The 23593-nt window shown below is 41.9% G+C and overlaps 1 protein-coding gene across 1 annotated transcript in view; it reads right to left on the bottom strand.

Moving 5' to 3' along the window:
- LAMA4 (laminin subunit alpha 4) overlaps window positions 1–4699 on the bottom strand; it is a 149830-nt gene extending 145131 nt beyond the window's left edge. The window contains exon 1 of the mRNA XM_065888640.1: window positions 4162–4699. Coding sequence (XP_065744712.1) covers window positions 4162–4356 — 195 coding nt within the window. The 5' untranslated portion in view covers window positions 4357–4699. The remainder of the gene's footprint in view (window positions 1–4161) is intronic.
- Between the last annotated feature and the right edge of the window lie 18894 nt (window positions 4700–23593).

Here is a 23593-nt window from a genome sequence, read left to right as displayed (position 1 = left end):
ATTCATTCTGCTTTATATAGTGGCTACGTGTATATTTTTCTGTCTTAGATTGCTTACTCCTTGAGGGTAGGGATGTGACTCTGCCTTCTTTCTGTCCCGCCTGGTGCCTGCTTTATTACTGTGTACATGGTAGGTCTCCAAACCTGCTCTTTGGATGGTATTAAGTGAGTGAAATAATGACTGCATGCCAGGCTGGGGGTGGGGTGTGGGTGTTAAATTACCAACTGCTCTGTTGAACAGTGGTATAGAATGATGGCCTAGGCCAGTGACTGGAAGTCTTGATGTTGTTCTACAAAGCCTTTCTCAAAGTAAGGGAGCAAGATAAGGCAACGGAAAGCAGATAGTGAAAGGGATCTGAGCTGTCTTTTAATAAACATACTACAATCCTTTAGTGGCAGGGCACCTAACTACGTGTTGGAGCATGGGATCACAGATCAACCATGAAGGGTGTCTAGAAGAAAAGCCCTGCAAAATTAGTCTAGTTCATATTGCTTTTTTTTTCTTAGCAAGCAAGTTTGTCTAGCACGAGGTACATTTGTGGTTCATGGGGCACGAATCTTCTTGGAGGGAAGCTAAGAGCAGCAACTGCAAAATCCAATCAGGTTATCAGGAGATAAACTCCTGGTTTCCCCTCTCAGGGAAGTTTGCTCAGTATTGTCAATTATTTTCCTTATTTTCTCAATAATCTACCAAAGGCAGTAACAGCACTGTCGCCTTCCACCACCTCCCGCTTTGCCCTTCCAGCAAAGTCCCCACTCCTCTCTGAGTCTCTGGGTGGCTTCTTTCCAGCCACGAAGGATATAGACAACAGGGATATGGCAATGTTAAGTAAAATAGCACCATAAAATAAAGTTCTGAGAAATATTCCCAACTAAGCGTTTCTTTTAATCAACCTCTAACCTGTGTTCTTGACCTTGTTTAACTCCTGCTTCTTTTTGATAAACCAGAATGTCATTCTTCCTAAGGACACTCTGATACCCTCTTCTGGGGGACTGTTCCCATCTCCATCCTTGTGTCCCCTCCCATTCTTCTGCATCTCCGTATTGGCCAAGAAGACTTTTGCCTAGTTTCACTTGCTATAATGTGTATAATAAAATTAAGTCTTTCTTTTCTTAAAAGTGGAATATTAGAATACTAAATACACTTTTTGACACTACCTAGTTTCCCCTTTGCCCAACCCCACCTGCTGAGAATCATTGTTCTCACCATATACTCAGAAATAATGGACTCAGTAAATTATCTGCTTGTAAAAAAGCAGATAGTAGGAAAATCCTACCAACTAGCACCCGTGGTGCTCCTGTTTTCAAATTCTCTGCATCCTGGAGGAGCTTGTGCTTATTTTAGAAGGAAAGGAGGGGCGTTCCTTCTTGGTCAGCCCATGCTTCCCATCCTTTTATTCAGTGCATGTTGAATGTATTTGTTCTCCTAACCCACACTGTGCACCAGTATGCCCTAGTTTGTGCTGAGGGTGGAGAGGATGCCAGTCCTGCTATGGAGGGGTGTGGGAGAGCCTTAGGAAGGCCGTCAGCCTAGCACCTCCCACTGCTCCATGCTTGCTTTACTAGTTTTCTTTCTTCCCTTTGAAGGAGAATTGAGGAATGACCATTTATATATATATCCGATTCAAATAAAATGAATGTATTTTTAGAATATCCTTCCATCCACCTCTCCAAACGCCCACGAATAATGTCTTGTATGAGTCCATGTTCTCTTTTTCTCTACAGATGAAATATAACCTCCTGAACCAATTCAGTGGAGTGGTTGTACCATGTTATTAAATCTCCAGAATGTATTTGCTTTCAGGTCTCCTTACTGGCTATAAAAAGCATGGGAAACCCGAATGGTGGGGCGTTGGAATCGCTGTGGGACTGCAGGCTGACTGGAGGGCATTATGTGAAACTATGCAGTGGGAACATAATTACCCCAATCCCACCCTTTCTACATCATATGACCCTTCGGAATGACTAATAGATTCTGTTTCCCTAAACCAGAAGCCTCAACGGGCATTCTGGACCTATTAGTCTCCGACAGTATTACAAATTTAACATACTACATGACATTCTTTTTGATTGGAAGGATACAGACAAGCAATATTAAGTAAAATGGCACCATAAAAATAAAGTTCTGAGAAATATTCCCAAATAAGGGTTTCTTTTAATCCAACTAGCCATGTATTTTTTATAATAATAATAGAGACAACACGTAGGATGTATTAAGCATTTATACATGTTAGTCACTGTGTTAAGTCCTCTATGTATTTTATCTAATTTCATCACAGTAACTGTATGAAATATGAAGTAGACATCAATAACTTATCTAAGTCTCAGTTTCTTTATCTGCAAGTTGGGCATCTGTAGTTTGCCCAAGGTAAGGAGCAGGCAAGCTGAAATTTGAACTTGGGACCATCAGACTGCAAAGCCTGCAATCTAAAACCCTCTGCTGTGCTGCCTTCATATTATTTCACTGAACATACGAGTATATAAGCAGTTGCTCAGGGTTTCAGCAATAAATTTAAGGTTCCCTAAAAAAATCAATTATTTTCTTACGTTTTGTGAGATGAGAGTTACAAAAAGTTATGTGTGCCTGTCTTTTTAGAATTAGCAGGTAAAAAGATAGGATGCCCAGATAAACTGAATTTCAGATAAACAGTGAAAAAAATTTTAGTATAAATACATCCCATGAAATATTTGAGACATAACCAAAATCTATTTGCTGTTTATCTGAAATTCAAATTTAATTGGGTGTCCTGTATTCTATCTGGCAATCCTACTCTTAAGCGTTTCATTCTGGAACTTTCCACTCAAAGCAACAGGTGGAGATAATGCTTCCTGGGGGGTTGATTCCAAGCCTGTAGAGAAGTGAAGCCTTCTCATTGTGTGGAGTGTCTCCTGGTCTGGCTTCTCCCCATGTCTGAGTACAAAGTTGACCAGGAGGCGTGCCCCTCTTTCTCATGGGGATTACATTTCACACCACAATGGGAGTTGGTATGCTTTGGCCCTACCCATCCTCCCCTCATTTTGGGGTGTGGGTAGGGCTCATTCCTGGAGAAGGACCATCTTCATGCATATTATCTTATTAGTAGTTTAATAACTACGGTTATACTAACAATTAGTAGGACTAATAGCAATAATCCAGACTTCAGTGCTGTTAGAAATGGCACTAGAAATGCATCAATGGCATTAGAAATGTATCAATCCACATAACTGCTTTGGTTCTATAGTTGCTGTAATCATAGCTATGGGGGTGTGTGTGTGTGTGTGTGCATGTGCGTGTGTGTGTGTGTGTGTGCGTGTGTGTGTTGTTAGGTCAACTGCTCTTTCCTTTCCCATGAACTTAGGTGACTTCATTTTCCTCCTATTTCGTGTCTCCCACGCCCTGGACATGCTGTTGTCCGTCTCGGCTCAGGGGGTTCTTAAATCACTTACTCTGGATTCATCCACCTTTACCCAGTTTCTACACTTTGGTTTTGCTTTTAACATAAATGCTTTTGCAAGGGATTCAAACAGCAGCTCTTTGAATAAGCATATCATCAGTAGCATATCTCTGTCATTTTTACATTTGGGATGGGGCTTGACTTTCATCATGACTTCTTGTTTCTGAAATACAATGGCTTGTGTCTATTTAAGGTAACTGCTCTGCAGTTTCCTAACAGCTTTAGTGCCCTCACCCACTCTTCACCCTCCCCTCTTGCAGAGGACCTTCTGTTTAATTTGTGACAAAAAGATTAGTCCTGCAGTATTGTTCCCACTGTCCTAACATCACAGAGGAGCAGGAAGCCAGTGACAGGGCACACACATTAAGTGGTGTGGCTTGACAAAAATGACTCTATTGGGACATAACAAGCGGCGGAAAGTCACAGACGTGCTACTGCAGCCCCAGCTGAGAGTCTAGCCTACTAACTCAGAGTATGCAAGACACATGCCCTTTTACCAGCTTGAACAGGGATGTGTTCCAAAGCCTCAGCTCTCAAATCACAAAGTCCAAATCTAACGTACAAAGTAAAACTCTTTATTTCAAGTTTCTGAACTGACCCGTCCAGGTGAAACTCATAAGGCGGGTGGGGAAGGGAAAGGGGGTGGGGAGAGAGGGGGACACAAGTGTGACACACACAACACGGGGCACAGGTGCCCCAGCAGGGTGACAATGGCAGGGGCACTGTACCTTGGCAGCAGGCGGCAGACTTCCGAGAGCCACGCGGGCCTCGATGGTCTCAGGCAGGTCTAGTTGGCCGACCGCTGAGCTCCCTTCAATGTCAAAAGGAGAAGCGCTGTCGTCCCCAGACGCGGCGCGGGAGCAGGCGGCGCCCCAGAGGAGCCACAGGGGCAGGACTGCGTACCAGGCTGAGCTCAAAGCCATCTCTCCGCTGACATCCGACAGGGCTCTTCCAGGGGCTCGGCCACTGTTGGTCCTCGCCGGTCCCCCCTGTGGTGCAGCGGTGCCTCACTTATTTTACCTTCTGTGCGTCTGCAGTATCCAGATGTGGGAACTCAAGGCAGCCCAGGGAGCAACTTAGTAGAAAAAGGAAGAGTGAGAGAGTAAGCCAGAGCCTGCTCCACCCCCCCCCTTCTCTCTCTCTCCTCTTTCTGTCTCCCCCCTCCGTTTCTCTCTCTCACTTTCTCTCTCTCTCCCCAGAGGCTCTCGCTGCAGAATGTACAGATGGATGGAGCTTAAAGCTCAGCATCAAGAGGCGGATGCGTTTGGGGCGAGCCCCGCGAGCGCCGGCCACCTCCTGTCCCTGGCAGTCGGGATTGAGGGCTGCGCTGTCCTGGCTTCCTTCCCACACCCATTTTCACCACTCCCTTTTTACCTTCACTTCCAGGCCCTCCCCCTCCAAGTTGGTCTTTCAGACACCGTGGCCGGGCCTTTCCTGGCGGCCTCCCCTCCCCTCTCAGTTTGGAGCCCCTCCAAGGGCCCCAGATGAATATTCAGCTTTTGTGATTGCTTCCTCACATCTCTTATTTATTTAGCCAAGGTGCCGGATGTCTTATCTATATTTATGTACATCTTTTATGTGGCCCTGATAGTTTGCAGTAAAGTGGGTGGAAAAGGGATTCCTGGGCTGGAGCCGGAGGTGGATGCTCTCAGATGGCAGAGGGGGAGGGCACCCCCTTTCTTGGGCAGTGTTTCTCATTTTCTAGAGACAGGCTACTGCACTGTTTGTGCTCATACCTTCCCTGGAGACTGGCTGGCCACCCTCTTCCCCCTGACAGTCCTCACCCAGAGGGCTTGGGAGAAGAATATATTTCACTGCAGCACTGGAAAATGACTTCATTACTCAAATGCATGAACTTTTATTTACAAAGAACATCTTGTTTCCGTCCTAAAGAGGTGCTTTGTAAGGGGCTCGGAACAAGGCTTGCAGTGTATGAGCCTGTCAAATATACTGCCCACAGCTCCGACCTCTTCCTTTTGCCCTGTAATCTCATGCCTACTACATCTGTCTGTCATGTAACCTTTCCAAGGCTTCGGGGTGAAGTTGAGCTACAATTATGTGGGGTACCAATGTGGATGGGTCAATGGCCACTAGATACTGATAGCTGATAGATATGTTTGCATTCATTGGCTTCATAAGGAGCTTTAAACATTCCCACAAGACCCAAACATGTTTTAAAAAGGATTAAGTGAGACAACCATAGAATAACACTTAAGTTTCTAGGTGTTTGAAATCACTCACAATCATGCAACTAAGCATTTCAATGAAGTCTAATCATTAGCTCTATTTATAGGACAAAAATCATTTTATCTAAGGATAAACAAAGCAGCCATTTATTTTGCACCTACAATATGCCAGATACTTTGCATGTGTTATTTGCAAGCCTCATAGCATTTTTGCAAAATAGGACTATTATTTCCTTTTTATAGGATTAAAAAGGGAGGTTCTGAGAGACTAAGACATTTGCCCAAGTCACACAGCTGCTAGAAAGCTGGCCCCACTCCTCACTGATTCCAAAACTATCTTGCACATTTACACCACACTGAAATTCATGAAATAAAGTCCACAAATTCAGAGATAGAAGAGTTGCACTAAAATATTCACAAAAATCCCAAGTTTTTGAGTACTTTCTAGGTGCCAAAAAGTTTGCATAAATTATCTCATTTATTTCCCTCTTCACTATAATGAGATAGGCGTTGTCATACACATTTGGTAATGGGTACATGGTAAAAGTACTACTAAAACAGGTAAATCTGATGCTAAGGTCATTGGTGTTTTCAACAACAAATTGGTATAATACAAAAGTGCCAAAGCTGGAAGAAGCAAAAAGTTTTCATATTTCCCAAAGCGTCTGTAATGTTTTCAATTCAAGATATAAAAATAGTATTGCAATGAACCATTAAGCTAAATCATGATCATCTTCTTCCACATAAACTGGTTAACCCACTAAATTAAGTAAAAGAACTTAAAAATATATGTTTGGTTTGGTTGGTTCTTCAAGAGACTTACATTGGGAGACAAGATGGCCAGACTCTGAAGAGGAAAAAATGATGCTCAAATATCCTGTCCTACTCTCGCTTTGAAAAAACTTTAAATAATAATTAATAACAATAATGATTTAGGAACATATTATATTCTGACTTCAGATATAGACCTCATCAGTACACAAAAGCTGTTCACATTTGCTTCCTGCTGGATTATGTCCTGTTCTTCATTAAATGTCAATCAATCTCACACTTTTTATTTGACCCAGTGCCTCTTTTCCCTGCTTGCCAGGCAGTGTCAGGTTCTATGAGAGGCCTGAGCAGTGGGGGTAGGAGTGCATTTATTCAAGACCTGTGAACTTTTTGATTAAATATATGTTTCTAACTCTTCCTCCTCATCTTTCTGCAGATAGTATTATTTGTTTTGAGGCAAAACAGCAAAATACACAAGAAGCATGGGTTTTGTATGAAATAAATTAGGCTGCAAATCCTAAGTCTGTTTACAGTGGTTCTGGGAGCTTGACAGAACTTAGTCTCTCTGGGTGTCAGTTTCCTCATCTGTAAAATGGGATAATGATGCCTCTTTCATGAGTAGTAAATGAAATAATGTGAATAAAGCATTAACACAGCCTGGCATATAGTCAACTGCTCAATATTTACTATTTAACTATTTTAAAGTCTTAAAAAAGCACAGAATCATTATTTTTAAAGAGAAAAAATAAGCATGTTTATTTATCCTGTGACTTGGGTAACCTCCTATTTGCTGAGAATAGCCGTTCACATTTCTGGCTGCTACTTGGGACTTCCTTGTATTAACCATGAATGAGGCATCTTAGAGTGATAGAGCAGTCAGGCGAGGAGGGAGACTGGCTGACTATTTTATAGCAAGCTGGAAGGCACTAGAACAAAGGTAATCATCACCAAAGGGCCACCCCAAGACCATCAAAGGCCTGAATGTGGGAGGATCTTATTCCTGCTAACACTACAACTGTGGAGTGTCTCCAGTATGGCTGCTTTCTTATCATGACCCTCCTTCTCTCCCTTTTCAGGCATTCAGCAAGTACTTTCATGTCCACTCTCTCCTTTGGGACCCCCACCTACCCCATGATGGAAGGGGTACTGCTCCATCATTCCCAACGCACAGAAGAGAGCATGGCATTATGACAGGCTAAGAGGTTAAATGGCAAGGACACTAGGCCGGTTACTGCAGGCTGAGGGCCCCATGCCTTCTGACTCCCAGACCAATGCTTTCCTAACCAGACCAAGCTATTTTTAGTTCTGGCAGCAGCAGATCTGGTGGTTTGGAGGCTTTATCAACAGAGGGTTCTGGAATTCTCTTCTGAGTCCCCTGCTGCAGTTAGCAACAGATCAAGGCTGCCCACTCCCTTCAGCACTTGGCTGTTGGGCCTGTCCATAGTGTCCAAGGATCTGGCAAGGGTGTTGTTAATGTATCCCATGTGCCCTTCTGCAAATAGAAAGTCGTGTCACATGCTATTTAGGATTTTTAAGTGCTAATCTTGGACATAATTAGACAGGGGATTGTTGTGGGGACTGTGTACTAGTGACAATTTTATGATGAGATTGGTCAGAGATGCAAGATGCATTATCCCTGCCATGAGTTGTCTAACTGATAGTCAAGTGGACGGAAAGTAAGGAGGGAGATGGGGGTCTCTTTTTCTGTTCACACTCCTCTCCTCTCTGGCCAGGAGTCTCCTCTGTGAATGACTCTGGTGGGAGTTCAGGCCACCGGAGCAACAGCGAGAATGCTGGGAGAGGATAAGTCTTCTAAAAGTGGTTCTTTTCCCATCAGTTTGTTCAGACTTTTGTTCGGGGTGTGGGTAGTATGTGCTCCCTATGCTTTGTCTCCTGACTATGACACTTGTCACAGCCTCACCTGGCTTTTAGCATGTGCCACCTGCATCCTTTCCATCCATCCATCCAGTATTTATTTAATTAATTTATTCATTAATTCACTTATTCATTTATTTAATCAGCATTTATTGAACACTTCAGTATGGCATGTGAGATGCTGAAGGTAAAATAATAAAAACATGATCCTGACTCTCAAGGAGTTCAGAGTCTGGTGGGACAGACCATGAGTAGACCCTGTAAGCAATGCAAAGTGATTAACATGGATTGAAAGCAGAAGAACAAGCCCTTTACTGGAGCTCAGCAAGGGAGTGTGGGAGAAGGCTCCGGAAGGGGGAAACTGTGTTGTCTTAACTGAGGGGAGGAAGGGAAGAATGGTGGTCCAGGGGGAAGAACTGTATGTGCAGAGGGACAAATGTGCCACAGCCCCGATGCCACAGGAGGGTGAGAAGGCCGTGGGATTTCCAAAGGCTCTTTGAGCCTCCCTCTTCACAGCTCATAGTCATGGCCTTCAGGGCTGTGAGACGGAGCCCGGTGAGAAGACACAGCTTCCCCGCCTCCTACTGGTCTCTCACCGCCACAGAGGGATCCTCCCAAAATGTATATCTGAAGACTGGGGAGCTGTTCACAGTCCTACTCATGTCCTGATCGAAAGCCTGAGAAAACTGTTGGGAGGAAGAACAACTTTTTTAAAAATAAAAAAAATTTTTTAAATTTCATTGTGGTGAGAACACAACAGGAGACCTACCCTCTTAACCAGTTTTGAAGGGTACAATGTGGTATTTTATCTACAGGGAAGAACCACTTTTAAAAGCTCTGTCCTCTCCCAGCACTCTCGCTGTTGCTCCTCCTCAGGTGGCCTGAACTGCCACCAGAATCGTTCGGAGACGTGTGGCCGGAGAGGAGTGCGAGCAGAAGACCCCATCTCCCACCTTAACTTCCTGCCACTTGACGGTCAGCTGGAGACCTCATGGTAGGGGAGAGCTCATGTTTGCTTCTCTGACCAATCCCATCATAAAACTGTAATCGTTTTTTTTTTTGTTTGTTTTGTTTTGTTTTTTGTGGTATGCGGGCCTCTCACTGTCGTGGCCTCTCCCGTTGCAGAGCACAGGCTCTGGACACACAGGCCCAGCGGCCATGGCTCACAGACCCAGCCGCTCTGCGGCATGTGGGATCTTCCCGGACCGGGGCACGAACCCGTGTCCCCTGCATCGGCAGGCGGACTCTCAACCACTGCGCCACCAGGGAAGCCCGTGATCGTTTTTTTTTAAGTGAAAAAATTTAAGCCCAAGAATGACATGCTCATATTTTCATTTAAAGAGTTTAAAAAGTACCAAATATAATAATTACAGTAAAATAGGAAATTACAGCTATCACACAAGAAGGAAGTGAGGGGCACCAGGAATCATACCACTCTGGGGCAATGACTGACAACACTGAAAATGTTTGGGTGTAAATGTAACCTTCAGGCTTTTGTTACATCTATGTTGACGGATTCCATCTGTTTTTATATTTTATGTATTCTGTTATATATACATAGATTTTTGTGCATGTAAAATATATTTTAATATATATCCATTTTACAGATTCCATCTCCTTTTTTCTTGCAGAAATGAATCAAACTGTATATAATATTTAAAACTTTTTCTCCATGTCACTGTAACTCCAGTGTTACTGTGAGTAGCTCACAGTGTTCGGATTGGCATTTTGGGAGGATTGGCTAGTGTGGATAAGGGCAGTGCTGAGGGACCAGTAGGAGGTTGGGAAGCCCTTTCTCTTCACACTGGCTCTGTCAGCTCCAAGGGCAGGGACTGTACCAGTGAAGAGGGGGCTCAGAGAGCATTTAGGAATGATAACAGAAATGAGGATGTTCTTATGCAAGTCGTTCATCCTGATGGAGAAAGGGTGAAACCAACAGGTAAGAGAGAATGGTCCTAATAAGGATTATCAACTGCCTCAGCTGTGACCTTCCTTTAGGTCTGCTGGAATAATTACTTCATCAGGCTAAAGGGAAGTGATGGATGCTCTGTGGTAATGTAATCAACTGAGTACAGAGGCATCAGCATCCCTTAACTCAGTGATGAGATCAGTAGAAAATAGGAGCACCTGGGACTTGATAATGAAATTAAGGAGAATTGGGCAACATTCAAAAGAGGAGGCCTGAAAGATGGGCTTTTTGTGTCCTTGCACACACCCTACCCCCAGCACCACAAAAGGAGGAGAAGATTCTTTAAGAGAAGTCTTGCTGTCACCATGGTGGGCATATAAGCAGGGAGGAGGGCTAAAATATGTTCTAACTTGCTTTGTGTGAGCAGCTGCAGACCAGGCTGTAAGATGCTAACTCAAAAGTTCCACAGTCTAGCTCTGCATCCCGTGCATTATCCTCTAGAAAACGCATACTGGACATGCTCACCTTGGGAAATCAACTGACTTTGGAAAAAATATTTCATAATAAGGAGCACATAACCATAACAATGCCTTATATTTGCATGGTGCCTTATAGTTTGGAGTTGAAGTACAGTTACTGTTCCTCTAACAAGTGAGAAACTGATCTGATTCTAAAAGTTCAGTTGTACAGATTCTGACCTTTAGAAGAAAGATTCTCAAGTCACTGTCCACCACATCCCTTAGGTGGTCTACAGCCCCTGAATATTTAACACTCTAAATAAGATTTATTCATCACCCATTCATTCAACAAATATTTTCTGAGTGTCTACTTTGCCATTGGCACTTTTATAGGCTCTGGGAAAGAGCAAAGGAGAAATCAGATAAAAATTTCTGCCTACATTCTAACTGAGGCACAGGTAGGAGAAAGAATAAACAAGCAAGAGAAATATGTATGCATGGAATACATTATGTCAAATGGTAAGTGCTATGGAGAAACATGAAGTTGCTGTGGGATAGAGAGTGAAGGCTGCAGAGGGGGAAGGTGCTGGCCTTGTTGAGGAAGAGGCTAGAATGAAGTGATGGAAGTAAAGAGTAGTTGGAGACAGTGTCAGAAAGGCAGGGGGCCACTGAGGTGGGTTATGTAGGACCTTTGAGATCATTGTGACAACTCTGGCTTCTGTCCTGAGTGAGATGGGAAGTATTTGGATGTTCTTTGCACACAAGTGATATGATTTGACTTATTTTCTCTGCCATGTGGGAAATAGACTTCAGGGAAAGAGATGAGGGAGGAAGTAGGGGGACTATGCAGAGGCTCTTGCAATAGTACAGGTGAGAGATGATGGTGGCTTGGTCCACAATGTTAGCAATAGATGTGAGAAGCCTTCAAATTCTGGATTTATTTTGAATGTAGAACCAATGACATTTGCTGGATATGAAGAATGAGAGTGAGAAAGGACTCAAGGCTGAAGTCCATGTTGTTTGGCCTGAACAGACTTAAATGATTGATTTGCCATTACTAACATGAGAAGGAAAATCGGAGGTGCAAGTTGGCAATGGAGATGATGAAGAGTTTAGTTTTGGACAAGTTTTTTTTGAGATGCTTCTTAGATTGGATTCTTACACTGTATTCCTTCCTTTTTTAAAATACTTGTTTTTAAAACATTATAAATTCATAATACATAATGCATCAGGCACAAACTGTCTTTTTACTTGGGATCTACAAGGCACTGTGGGTAATACTGTAGATAATACTATGGGATGACCTTACAGTCTAGTAAGGGAGGTTTGTAGCACGTGGGTAACATCAGGTGGTCAAGGTGGGCATAAATCCATTGCTTTAAGCAGAAAGGGACCCCTTTGAGCTCAATAAGAAGAGAAGGTATTATAGATTTGAGCTGGATCTCCACACAGGTATAGGAATTAGATATGGAAAGACTGGTGGGGGAAGGGCATGGAGAAGGGAATGTTACGCAAATGGAACAGCATAGACACAGGAATAGGAGAGTGAAAATACATGCACATTCAGGCAAGGGCAGACTGGGTGAGTCATTGGGTGAAGTTTTTTTGGGTGAATAATTGGAGATAATATGGTATGGATAGGTATGGAGCTGATTACTAGTTTACTACTAGAAGAGAGTGAGAGGCTCACAGAGGGGTTAATCAAATAACCATGTGGAGAGAGCACTGAAGTGGAGAGACTGGAGCCTGGGGGACCAGTTGGGAGACTGTTGCAATAACAGTCTAGGCCTCAGCTGACAAATAGAATAATGTTTATGAACTGTCACTGTGTCCCCCAAACACAACTCCCCATCCTTGGACCAATCCAGTTGCATCACAGACATCTCAATTTGTAAAACCAATATTTCCTTGAAACTGAGGTGAGTTTTAGCTTGAATAGAGTCAGCCCCCTGCCCCTGCCCCCCCACCGCCTAGCCTTGGAAGGAACGGATAGGCCGGAAAGAAAGCAATGTTTGAAACTTGTGTTTCCCAGCCAGCACACACCATCATGAGTTTGCCAAGCCAGTGGAAGGTGTTGCTTGACAGTAATTCCTTGAGATAGCTTCTATCCATCATACGCATCATCCTTAAGTAAAGTTGATTAATTACTGGCCCTGGGTTTACTTTGACTATTTTGACTACTTCCAAATGGCCACTAATGGTTTTCTCCCTTCCTCTCTCTTTTGTTCTTGCTTTCTTTTCTTCTTCTTTTTTAGTCCCCATTTGCTTTCTCAAAAGTCCCACACTGTCTTAAATTATATTTATCTCAAGCTAAGTACATATTTCCTTTATTTAATAAAAAGATAATCTTTCCTATTAAATCAGCTCCCAAAACCTCTTTTCTTTTTAATAATTAAAGAAGAGTATGTAAAAACAAACAATTATGATATTTGGGATTGTAGTTCATGTAGTTTCTTACTAATAAAGTGACCCATCAACATAGGTTCTCACCTTTAAGTTCAGCCACATTTCTCTATTGGGATTTCATTTTATTTATTTATTTATTTATTTATGGCTACATTTGGTCTTAGTTGCAGCATGCGGGATCTTCAATGAGGCATGTGGGATCTTTCATTGCAGCACGAGGGCTTCTCTCTAGTTGTGGCATGCAGGTTTTCTCTTCTCTGGTTGTGGCACGCAGGCTCCAGGGCACCTGGGCTCTGGAGTTGTGATGCATGGGTTCCAGAGCCCGTGTGCGCTGTAGTTTGTGGCATGCAGGCTCTCTAGTTGAGGCACATGAGCTCATTAGTTGTGGCACGCAGGCTTAGTTGCCTGGTGGCATGTGGGATCTTAGTTCCCTGGCCAGGGATCAAACTGGCGTCCCCTGCATTGGAAGGCAGATTCTTTACCACTGGGCCACCAAGGAAGTACCTCTATTGGGATTTCTAAACTAGTTTTCACCCTAATATTGCTGGGACCCTAGAGATACTGATGAGAACTCTAGGAGAAATTAAGAGAGCTCTTGGTAACTACTCTTATTTTACTCCCCAGCCCAGTACCTATGCTAGTGTCTCATTGCTCTAGAGGAGGGGTACTTGGTTCAGATCTAAATGATTCAGTGGAATCCCATTCCATCCTGGAGCATAATTATAGGGTCAGAGATAGTTATGTGACTGACACAGGCTAATCGTGTGGAAGGAGAGGTGTGCTAGGGTCTTCTGGAAAGAGGCTTTCTCTTTTGTTTGGAGAGAGCCTCTAGAGGTGGGCAGCTCTTATATCTTGCATATGGAAGAGGGACGTTTTTGCCTTTGCAGTCATTAGCAGTCCCAAGGGAAGCCACCTTTAGGAGAAACTGACCCCATGGAAGATAGTGTGAGGAGAGGAAGAAAATGGGTCTTGGAAGAAGTTGTTCAGCTGTGAAATCAAACTGAACTCTAAACTTTCCAGTTTCATGGGCCAGGGAATACCTTTTTATTGTCAATTTGAGCTAGATTTTCTGTTACTGAAAACCAAAAGGATTCTGATACAAGAACAGTAGGAATTTAAGAAATGTGATTTTGAAAAGGACTGTGATGAGTGTATCAGTGAGAAATAGGAGGTGGCTGGCAGAGCCACTAACAGGGATGTTAGTCTTCTGGAAGGAGTCAACAGAAAAGCAAAACCTGTATATGCAATATATTGATTTTCTATAAGTTTGTCAGTTTGGAGACATTTATTAAAAGATAATTTAGATGTAGTTGTTAAAAACCCAGTCTACAGATTCAGATTGTTTGTTTTCCTCAATTTTCCTACTTGCCAGCTGTGTGACCTCGGGATGTTATTTCATTCTCAAAGCCTCAGCTGCCACGTCTGTAAAATGGGGAGTGTACCGACCTCATAGAGTTTTTGTGAGGGTAAAATAAGATAATGCATATAAATTGCCCAGAACGATGCCTGGCACATAGTGAGCACTCAATAAACTTCAGCCACTATTATCATTACTACCAATATTAGTATTATTCCAGTTGTTATATGAATAATGTGTTCTGGAGTAAACTAGAAGATAGAGAGAGAGATTGATGATACAGTTAATAAAATTCTCTGTTGCCTATAGCAATTCAGTAAGTACTCACTTTTCTTTTAGTCATTTTAATATTCAGAAGCTATAGCTTAATTATAGATGCTTTATTATCAACATGGTATCTAATATTTGTTAACATTTTTCATGGAGGTTGCTACTCAGTCTATCACATGGCTGTGGTCTCATTATCAACCTAAGATAACATCGAGCCCTTCATTATAGGTCCCATCTTACTCCTTAGCACCATCCAGATAATTCATGGCTCCAACCACTCTGTCCTTAATTACTTGGCTCTTTCAGTCCAAAGTGAAAGAATTTAAAAGGAAAAGAATTTAAAAATGTCTCCTGTCCTTAATTCACCCCTCTATTATACAGCCAGATACAGCTGCCGGGACGTTTAGCCTTAATCAGCCACTGCCTTCATGAAGGACTGAACTGCCCTAAACCTGTTCAAAGTGGTAGGTCAGGATCCACCTTGAGGATTCTGGGAACCAGCAGACATTTTGATTCACTGGCGTGCTTTTATGTTTTATTAAGCAAGCGGGTATTGCCTTTACAATTGAAGCAACAGCTCCGTCCACTTATCTACTCACATGACACTAGCATAGATATGATTCTTTGGATGAAAGTGGAACAATCCAGTGGCCTATCGCTCATTTGAGTCAGTCAATCTAAACTCCAATCTGTCAGTCATCAATGCTGCTGTCTCCCATTTTGACACCGTTTTTCTAAGCTCAGAAAGAATTTTTCTCATTAGCTTACAAGTTCCAGCTCCTCATTCTGCTTCTTTATGTGTTTATTGTTTGAAACATTTTTTATCTGCCAGGACTCATCACCATCTTGCCCATTCTCCACTCACTGCCTCCCTCTGCTCCAGCTTACAGACTGCCTGGCCTTGATGCAGAATGCCATAGTATAGCATAGACTCTATACATTTCCTCCCTCTTAACTTTATCAGACCCCTCACAAATGCCTGGCAATCCATTTATTCATCTGTTTCGAGTTATTTTTGCATATTTTTAGAGGCTGTTGTACTGGACTGGCATCGTCGCTCACAAAAATGTGTGTTTTTTGGCAAATCCTTGTGTAAAATGGGTGGTTAGATTGAATCGTCTCCAAGGCCTCCACAGCTCTAGAACCGAGTCCATGTTCTGAACCTTCTCAACCTTTCGCAGATGCCAGTCACCACTGCCCTCACTCTTAGGGATGACACTGGCTCCTACTTTATTGAGCAACATGATTGGGTTCTCTATTTTTTCCTCCTTTCTGTAATGTTGCTGTGGTTCACTCCCTTCTTTCAGGAAGAGGGGGTTTTGACCCTGTTCAAGGCTAACCCATTCTATTGCACTTGTCTTCCCTTTTCTCCAGTGATTTTATATCTTTTATCGACATATTGAAACTATGAAAGAAATCTATGTTTGAACTTAAGAATTTAAGAATACAGAAGTAATTAAAAGTATATGTACTTACTTCTCTTGCTCCACTTCTCATCCAATCCTACTCTCCAAAGGTAACTAATTTCCTGAGTAGTCTTCCAGAATTTCTTTCTATGCACATGCAAACCTATACATACATATTTTAAGCATATGTATGTATATGTAAAACAAATGTGAATCTTTTCACATTTTACTTGTTATTCTGCAACATGTTTTTAAAACTCAACATTCCATTTATCAACTATTTATTGAGCACCTACTTTGGGTCAAGCTCTATGCTAGGGCATGGATATACAAGCTGAGAAAACAGACATAGTTCTTGCTCCAGTAGAGCTTACAGTGCTGTGGAAAGATACTGAGCTTCTTTCCATTTCAGTATATATATATTTTGTTCATTTTTTCTAATGGCTGTGTGGTATCCTATACAAGAGGTCTACCATGATTTATTTAAATGTTTCTTTGTTGAAGGGCATTCAGGTTCTCCATTTCTTGCTATTACAATTAGTATTATAATGAATATCCTTGCATACCTGCTTTAGTTTTTCTGTGGGTCAGAATCATATTAGTGAAATTGCTGGGTTGAAGGGTACGCATACATATAATTTTGACAGATATTGTCACATTGCTCTCTAAAAAGACTTTATCAATTTATCTTCTATCAACAGCAATCAGCCTTCTGACCTCAGTCCTCCAGCTTCTTTGAAATGTTACTTTATCAACTATCTCCCTTTTAACTTACATCTGGAGTCACTTCCTTTGCCTACAAGAAAGCTTAGGCCATCCTACATCTTAAAAATGTGAATATTCCCTGTATTCTCTTTCTTAAGTTACCAACCTATCTTTCTCATTCCTTTCATCACTGACATACTAAGTCAGTGCTCCTTGGCCATATGTTCCTTGGTACCCCTTCAATTCTTAGTCTTTTTTATAAGGCTTAGGTTCTCACCATAACACCATCCCTGTTCTCTAGAAGGTCCTCAGTCACCTCAGATCACATCATTTAATGACCTTATTATCTCTGGTCTTCATCTTTTCAATCTCTGGGTGGCATTTCTTCCTTATTAAGACTGTCTCCTCTTCTTGCTTCTAAAGGAACATACATCTCTTGTTCTCTTCTAAACTCTCTGATTAGACTCCCTAAATACAGTGAGACGTTCTGCCTTTGGCACTCTTTCCTCTCTTTTATCAGTTCCTTCCCAATTTAATCTATTGCCCTGGCTTTAATTGTTGCTTCTGTATATGACTATGAAATCTTCATCTCTGGTCAGGACCATTCTAGTAAGCTGTAGTCCTGAATTTCCAACTGGTGGACAGTTATACCCCAAAAAGGATCTTCACATCAAACTTAGTATGCTCAGAATGGGACTCCTCATTCTGCCACACCTGAAAACTTCTACATGCTTCCTTTCTTATTAAAAGAACCATCGTTTTTCCAATCAGCCAGCCTCAACATGTAAACACAATTTTTACTACTTTCTCCTTTTGAACCTCATTTCCTATCTATTGCCAAGTCAATAGATTATACTAAAGCAGCATTTCACAAAGCAGCATCTTACAGATAATGGCATAAACAAGAGCTAAAAAAAAAAAAAAACAGCAATACTTCTCAGAGCCTTGCATTGTGAGTCACTGGTCCTATGCATTTCTCCACTTATTAGACCAAGGAACACTTCTTTTTTGTGTGTGTGTTATAAGTACATTTCTTTTCTTTCTTTTAAATTTATTTATTTTTGGCTGTGTTGGGTCTTCATTGCTGCGTGCGGGCTTTCTCTAGTTGCGGTGAGTGGGGGCTACTCTTCATTGCGGTATGCAGGCTTCTCATTGCTGTGGCTTCTCTTGTTGCAGAGAATGGGCTCTAGGCACGTGGGCTTCAGTAGCTGTGGCATGCGGCCTCAGTAGTTGTGTCTCACGGCCTCTAGAGTGCAGGCTCAGTAGTTGTGGCTCACAGGCTTAGTTGCTCCACAGCATGTGGGATCTTCCCAGACCAGGGCTTGAACCTGCGTCCCCTGCATTGGCAGATGGATTCTTAACTACTGCGCCACCAGGGAAGCCCCAAGGAACACTTCTTTTCAAAAGAAACCTATTGAGGAATCTTTGGAAATAAAGGAATGCATTTTGGCAAATTTACACGTAGAAAAAAGAAATCATTCTCTAAAAGAAGCATTTTGATGTGTCATTTCACTGAATTCATTCAGGAGTAAGCTATATGTAAGGGCCAAGTTTGGTGAGAGCCTTGCAGAACGGATGGTGAGCTTTTTGCCTGACATTGTTTCTGATTCCAGAAAGTAAACATTTGGCAGTTCATTGCAGGCAAGTTCCATATCAGTGTGAAAGAAATCAGAGATGTACACGTTTTTTAAAATGGATAAAACAATTTCATACTTACTCAATATTACTCCGGCTCAAAAGTCTTTTAAGTGGTCAGTAGACATCTCACTTTGTCTCTCATTTGGTCTTGCTTGGGTTTACAAAGAGTTGTCTTTTAAGTGGTATCTACTAATTTCCATTGAAAATTACTATTTCCATGTATCTCCAAGTGGAAAAACTGTGCTATTATACTTAGCATTTTATAGAGGCCAAGTTTATCAGTTTATTTGATAACAGATAAACAAATACATTACATTTTTCTTTAGGTCTTAGAACTGACTTTGGTTATAACTGCCCAAGCCTGTATGTAGCTCTGAAATTATGTTCCCATAACTATATTCACTGCTTTGCTAGCATAATTTTGTTTCTTTGCACATCAAAGAATATTTCCAGAATGTAATAAGATCAAAGTGTATGGAAACATGGAAAGTAAATATTTTATTTATGTGTTTCTATTTTTAAAAGATGAACAGTTTTATGCAATAGCTGTAAAACGTTTATTGCAAGTGACACATTTCTAGCTATTAGTTTAGCTGCTGTACAGGGAGTGAGTATTCAAGGAAGGCAAGAAACTGAAAACTCCTACTCCAACTGGCACAGACGATGGAGAAATTCAGGTTCTCCCATCACAAGAGGTCCGGAAGCAGGGGCTATAGCCACAGGCACAGGGTGTGAGGGCTCCAGCTCTGCTTTTCTGCGAATCTGTTGGTTCTTCTTTCCTCTATATGTTGGTTATCCTTGGGCTGGTAGCAATTCCAGGTCTCATAGCCATACTAGATATTATCTTAGAAGCAGAGAAGTATCCAGCCCCCCAACAGATTGCCCCCTCAGATTTCATTACTCACCAATCAATGGCAATTGATCATTTACAACTTGCAGATATTAATGGCATAGACAATAAACCATAAATGGCAAGATAGTAGTAGATCAATGGCCTAGATCAATCAAGATTCATTCTTAGAGGAGGGGATTAGGTCACCATCTTCTAAATCACTTGACTAATTTGAAGTCTGACAGCAAGAAAGGAGGAATAGATGTTCAGTGTACCAACTGTTTATTATGGAGTAACAAACCTCCTCAAAAGTTAGTGCTTAAAATAATCACCATTTATTCAGTGTATGATTTGGGGGTTAGCAATTTAGGCTGGGCTCATCTAGATGGTTCTTTCATTTGTTTTTGAATTTCAGACCCACATGTGTCTGAAGTCAGGTATGGGTGGACTCGTGGCTTTACTTTGGAGGGTCGGCTGGCTGAGGGCACATGCTTCTTCTGCAGAAATTCTCTCATTCTCCGGCAGGCTAGTCTAGGCTTCTTTACATGGTGGAGGCAGATTCTAAGAACAATAAAAAGACATGTTCCAGTGTGCAAGGGTAAGTTCAGCTTCTGCATGTGTCCAGTTTGCTAATGTCCTACTGGGCAAAAGTGATGAGTTTGTGATCATATTTGCAATATACCACACTGAGCTTGCTGTCATCTGCTTTGGCAAATTTTAGTCGAAAATAATTAGAAGAATAAATGTACCATTCTCCTTGCCTTTTTCTTTCACTTGATCCACTTCGGTACAACACTACTTTATATAACGGTTTAAGAAAAACTTAGATTTCTAGATATCCAATATTTTGGATTTTTTCTCCTCAACTATATAAAATGTCTTCCTTCAGGCCTGGTATGATGTTTTTGCACCAGCTAGAATATCTGTTAGGAAAGTTCAGCTAGTTGGCTCTTTGCCTGATGAAAGGCTTAGAAACTTGGGACTCTTTCCTTGAGATTTCTAAACAGGGGTCAACATATGCTAAGGAAATCTTAATTCATTAGGATAATGCCTATGCTGTGACAATGCCATCCAGTTGAAGATTCAGGTACATGGTGACAATTAAGCCTTTCTATACCTGAAGAGAGGTGGCCATTTCCATTTTCTAGTTTCATAAACTGAGAGAAGCTAAAGGATGATTAAGGCTGTGCTTAATCATATAGAAATCAAATATCAGAATTGAAATAGAACCTGAATTGTGGTCTGAATCCTTTGCTCAGTTATCTTAAATAGTTGGAATTTGGCCATTTAGTTACCTCTCCCACTCAAAACACAACTGAAAACAAGAAAGTGAGCAAAAGAGGTCTTTAGCCCTTAAAAGTTAAGCCCATGAAATTCACTTTACTTGGAAGAGAGCCTCTTCAGACTCTTTCTTGGACCCCGTTTACTCTTATGTTACCCACAATGGTAACAAGTTTGGCTAGTGGTTTCTAAGCCCACAGTGGATTATAAGACTATTTCATAAGGGGGAAAACAGGCACAATTATAAGAGAAAGTGAAATGATGTCTAGTAATTTGGCAGGAGGGAGAAGAGAGAAAACAAAAAAATTAAAATCAGAGAAAAAAATACAGAATTTGGATTCTTTCTTGAAAATGAAAACAGTTCCGTTTAAATGGCATGGAGAAGCATCTCTACAATGGTGGTTTTATGTAACATACTCACATAAGCCAGTAAGGCAGTATCTAAAAACAGTATCTGATTTATCTGATTGCTCCCTTCAGATACCAGAATCTTGCTATATTTGTTGGTGCTCTCACATCACTCCCCCAGTTCAGGGAGTAGGCTGTTATACTTGGAGAAGCTCCTTAATTTGAATATTTACAAACCAATAAATGAATTTATTGAGAATGACTGAGCCCACACACTATGGAAATAACTACGCATAGTTTACTAAACAGCTAACTGGATGGTAAAAATACATCACAAAACACAGATTTTCCCAGCATGGGTCTAATGTTAACTCAGAGCACGTCTACATCAGAATTAGTAAAGCCCTTAGCTATCTGTGGCCTAGGGCTTGTCACTATGCTTTCTCCACAATCTAGAGTCTACAGGCTTCCTGATTCACATCTCTGGAGGAGCTACTTTCTTGTGGAATGAGGTCCCCATTTGAATCTAAATTAGGAGTCACACTTCCCAGGGAATGTTTGACACTGGACTGTAAAGTCGAACATCCTCATACCTGTGACCCAGCTATTCTGCATCTCCCTGAATTCCCAGGAGAAACTCACACGCATGTGCAACAGGACATGAGCTCGAAAATGTTCACAGCAGGGCTGATCACAACAAGGAAAACATAAAAACAGTCCAAATGCCTGCTGATGGGAGACTGGGGGATAAAACTGTGGTCTACAGATATGTGCCTTGCCCTTAGAAAGAATGGTTATGGCAGAACTGAAGGATGGTTTTCATGAAGAAGTTTAAGAAACAAGGATCCAAGCGCGGCTGCTTTGGCACGCACATGACTGAGTGTTGAACTGAGTGATGATCGTGGCTTTCTTCCTGCCTCCGCTTAGAATACAGCTGTGCATGACCTGTAGAAGGACCCCGCCCCCCCACCTGCACCACTTCCCACTTTGGGAGCACTGGACATGAGCAACCTTGGCAGGATATCAGGGCTCATGTGGCAGGTCCAGCAGTCAGGGCTGAGATGAAATGCTGCATAGTTCAGAGGTCAAGAGCAAGGGCTGAAGACAGACTGCCTTCTTTTAGATGCTGTCTCTCTAGTTATCTTGTACATGTTACTGACATTCTTTGAGACTCATTCTTCCCATCTGTAAAATGGAAATAATATTAGTACATACCTCATGGGTTACCATGCAGGTTTAGTGATAAAATCTAATAGGGTAGTATTTGTAGTGCCCAGCCAGTAGATTTTAAGGCACCCTCTTAATAGGTGCATGGACAGAGGATGTTAAAAAGAACAAATACAAATACATCTGGGCAGGTCCCTAGAAGGACCATAAGAAGTGCAAGTGAGCTGGAACCTGTCGACGAACATTGACCCTGCTTCCTAGTGAATTGTTGCCCAGGCAATGTCTTACAATTTGCTGGATCACTTTAAGGGCTTCCCCTTGTGAAAGAGTTAGAAAGGAAATGAGCTGACAAAGGGAAAGAGGTGGATCAGATGGTGGACTTTAATAAAAAAGACCCTGGTCACCAAACAATTAAAATAATTTAAATATCCTCTCTTTATGAGGACAGATAAATGCGAATGTTCAAAGATTTCCATCCAAGAAGGATTAATAGACACACAAATAAAATTGATATTTAAAGGAGTAAGTTCACAGCCATTCCCAAATCTGAGCCCCCCAGAGGCTGGATTGATGAACCAATTTCCTCTACTGCATGTAGGAAGCCCACCAACATCCATTCTGGTGTGATTGTCACCCAAAAACCCAGGCCATTTTAATGAATTCTGCATCCCCTCCTTGCTGAAGCACACTGGAGGTACAGCATGACAGGATGAGCGATAGTAAGTGTAATTAGCACATGCCTTGCAATATTTTTCCCCCTGAGGATTAACTGTGCTTTTCTGGTTTGGGATAGAATCTTAAATCCAGGTTTTTAATAGCATCTTACTTTCTGAATCTATTTCTAGATTAGTTTTCAGCGTATGCACATTATGCAATGATCTAAGAAATAGACATTTTGCACAATCCAGGGTAGAGAAGATTAGTTGTCCTTTCACCTTTCCCCGCAGTGTGTGAGAGAGAAGTTATGGCCGCCAGCAGAGCCCTCTAGATCTCTGGAGAGGACTGTTCCTACTAAAATAAAGAGGGAAAGGAGGACAGGATAGAGAGAATTATGAACATGGAACCAAGATTTAAGTCTTGGTTCTGTCTCTTCCCTGTCTCCACCTGCGCTGCTCCTGTCCTTGGGGACTCTGCTACAGACAGGCCCTGCCACTTAAGGAGACTCAGCTGGTGGATCGGCAGCTGTTTTTCTTGCACAGCACATTTAACTTACAAGATTTGGGACTAACTCTGTATCTTTTCCTTTCTCCACCCAAATGAAATCATTTCCTTTTACCATCCTGCAACTAGTTCTTACGGAAGAGAAGAGTTAGGGTTATAAAAGAGACAGAGAGGGAAGGGCAAGGAAGCCCCCTTATAAGCATGCGAGGGTTTCATACGTGAGCTTGACAGAAAGCTCACACTTGCAGAAGGACAGTGGTGCCTAAAGGCCTGAACTTGCCATGTTTGTGAGGATCACCGTTCCCATCTTTGCTGGGCCAGACCCTGGAAATGTACCGTGTCATTCCTTGAAAGGAATCTTTGTTTCCTTGTTAATTAGCTATATTTTGC

Source organism: Phocoena phocoena, chromosome 12 (genome assembly GCF_963924675.1).
Source record: "Phocoena phocoena chromosome 12, mPhoPho1.1, whole genome shotgun sequence".
Classification (NCBI taxonomy): domain Eukaryota; kingdom Metazoa; phylum Chordata; class Mammalia; order Artiodactyla; family Phocoenidae; genus Phocoena; species Phocoena phocoena.
The sequence above is the reverse complement of the archived record's forward strand: the minus strand, read 5'-3'. Positions and strand labels throughout refer to the sequence as shown.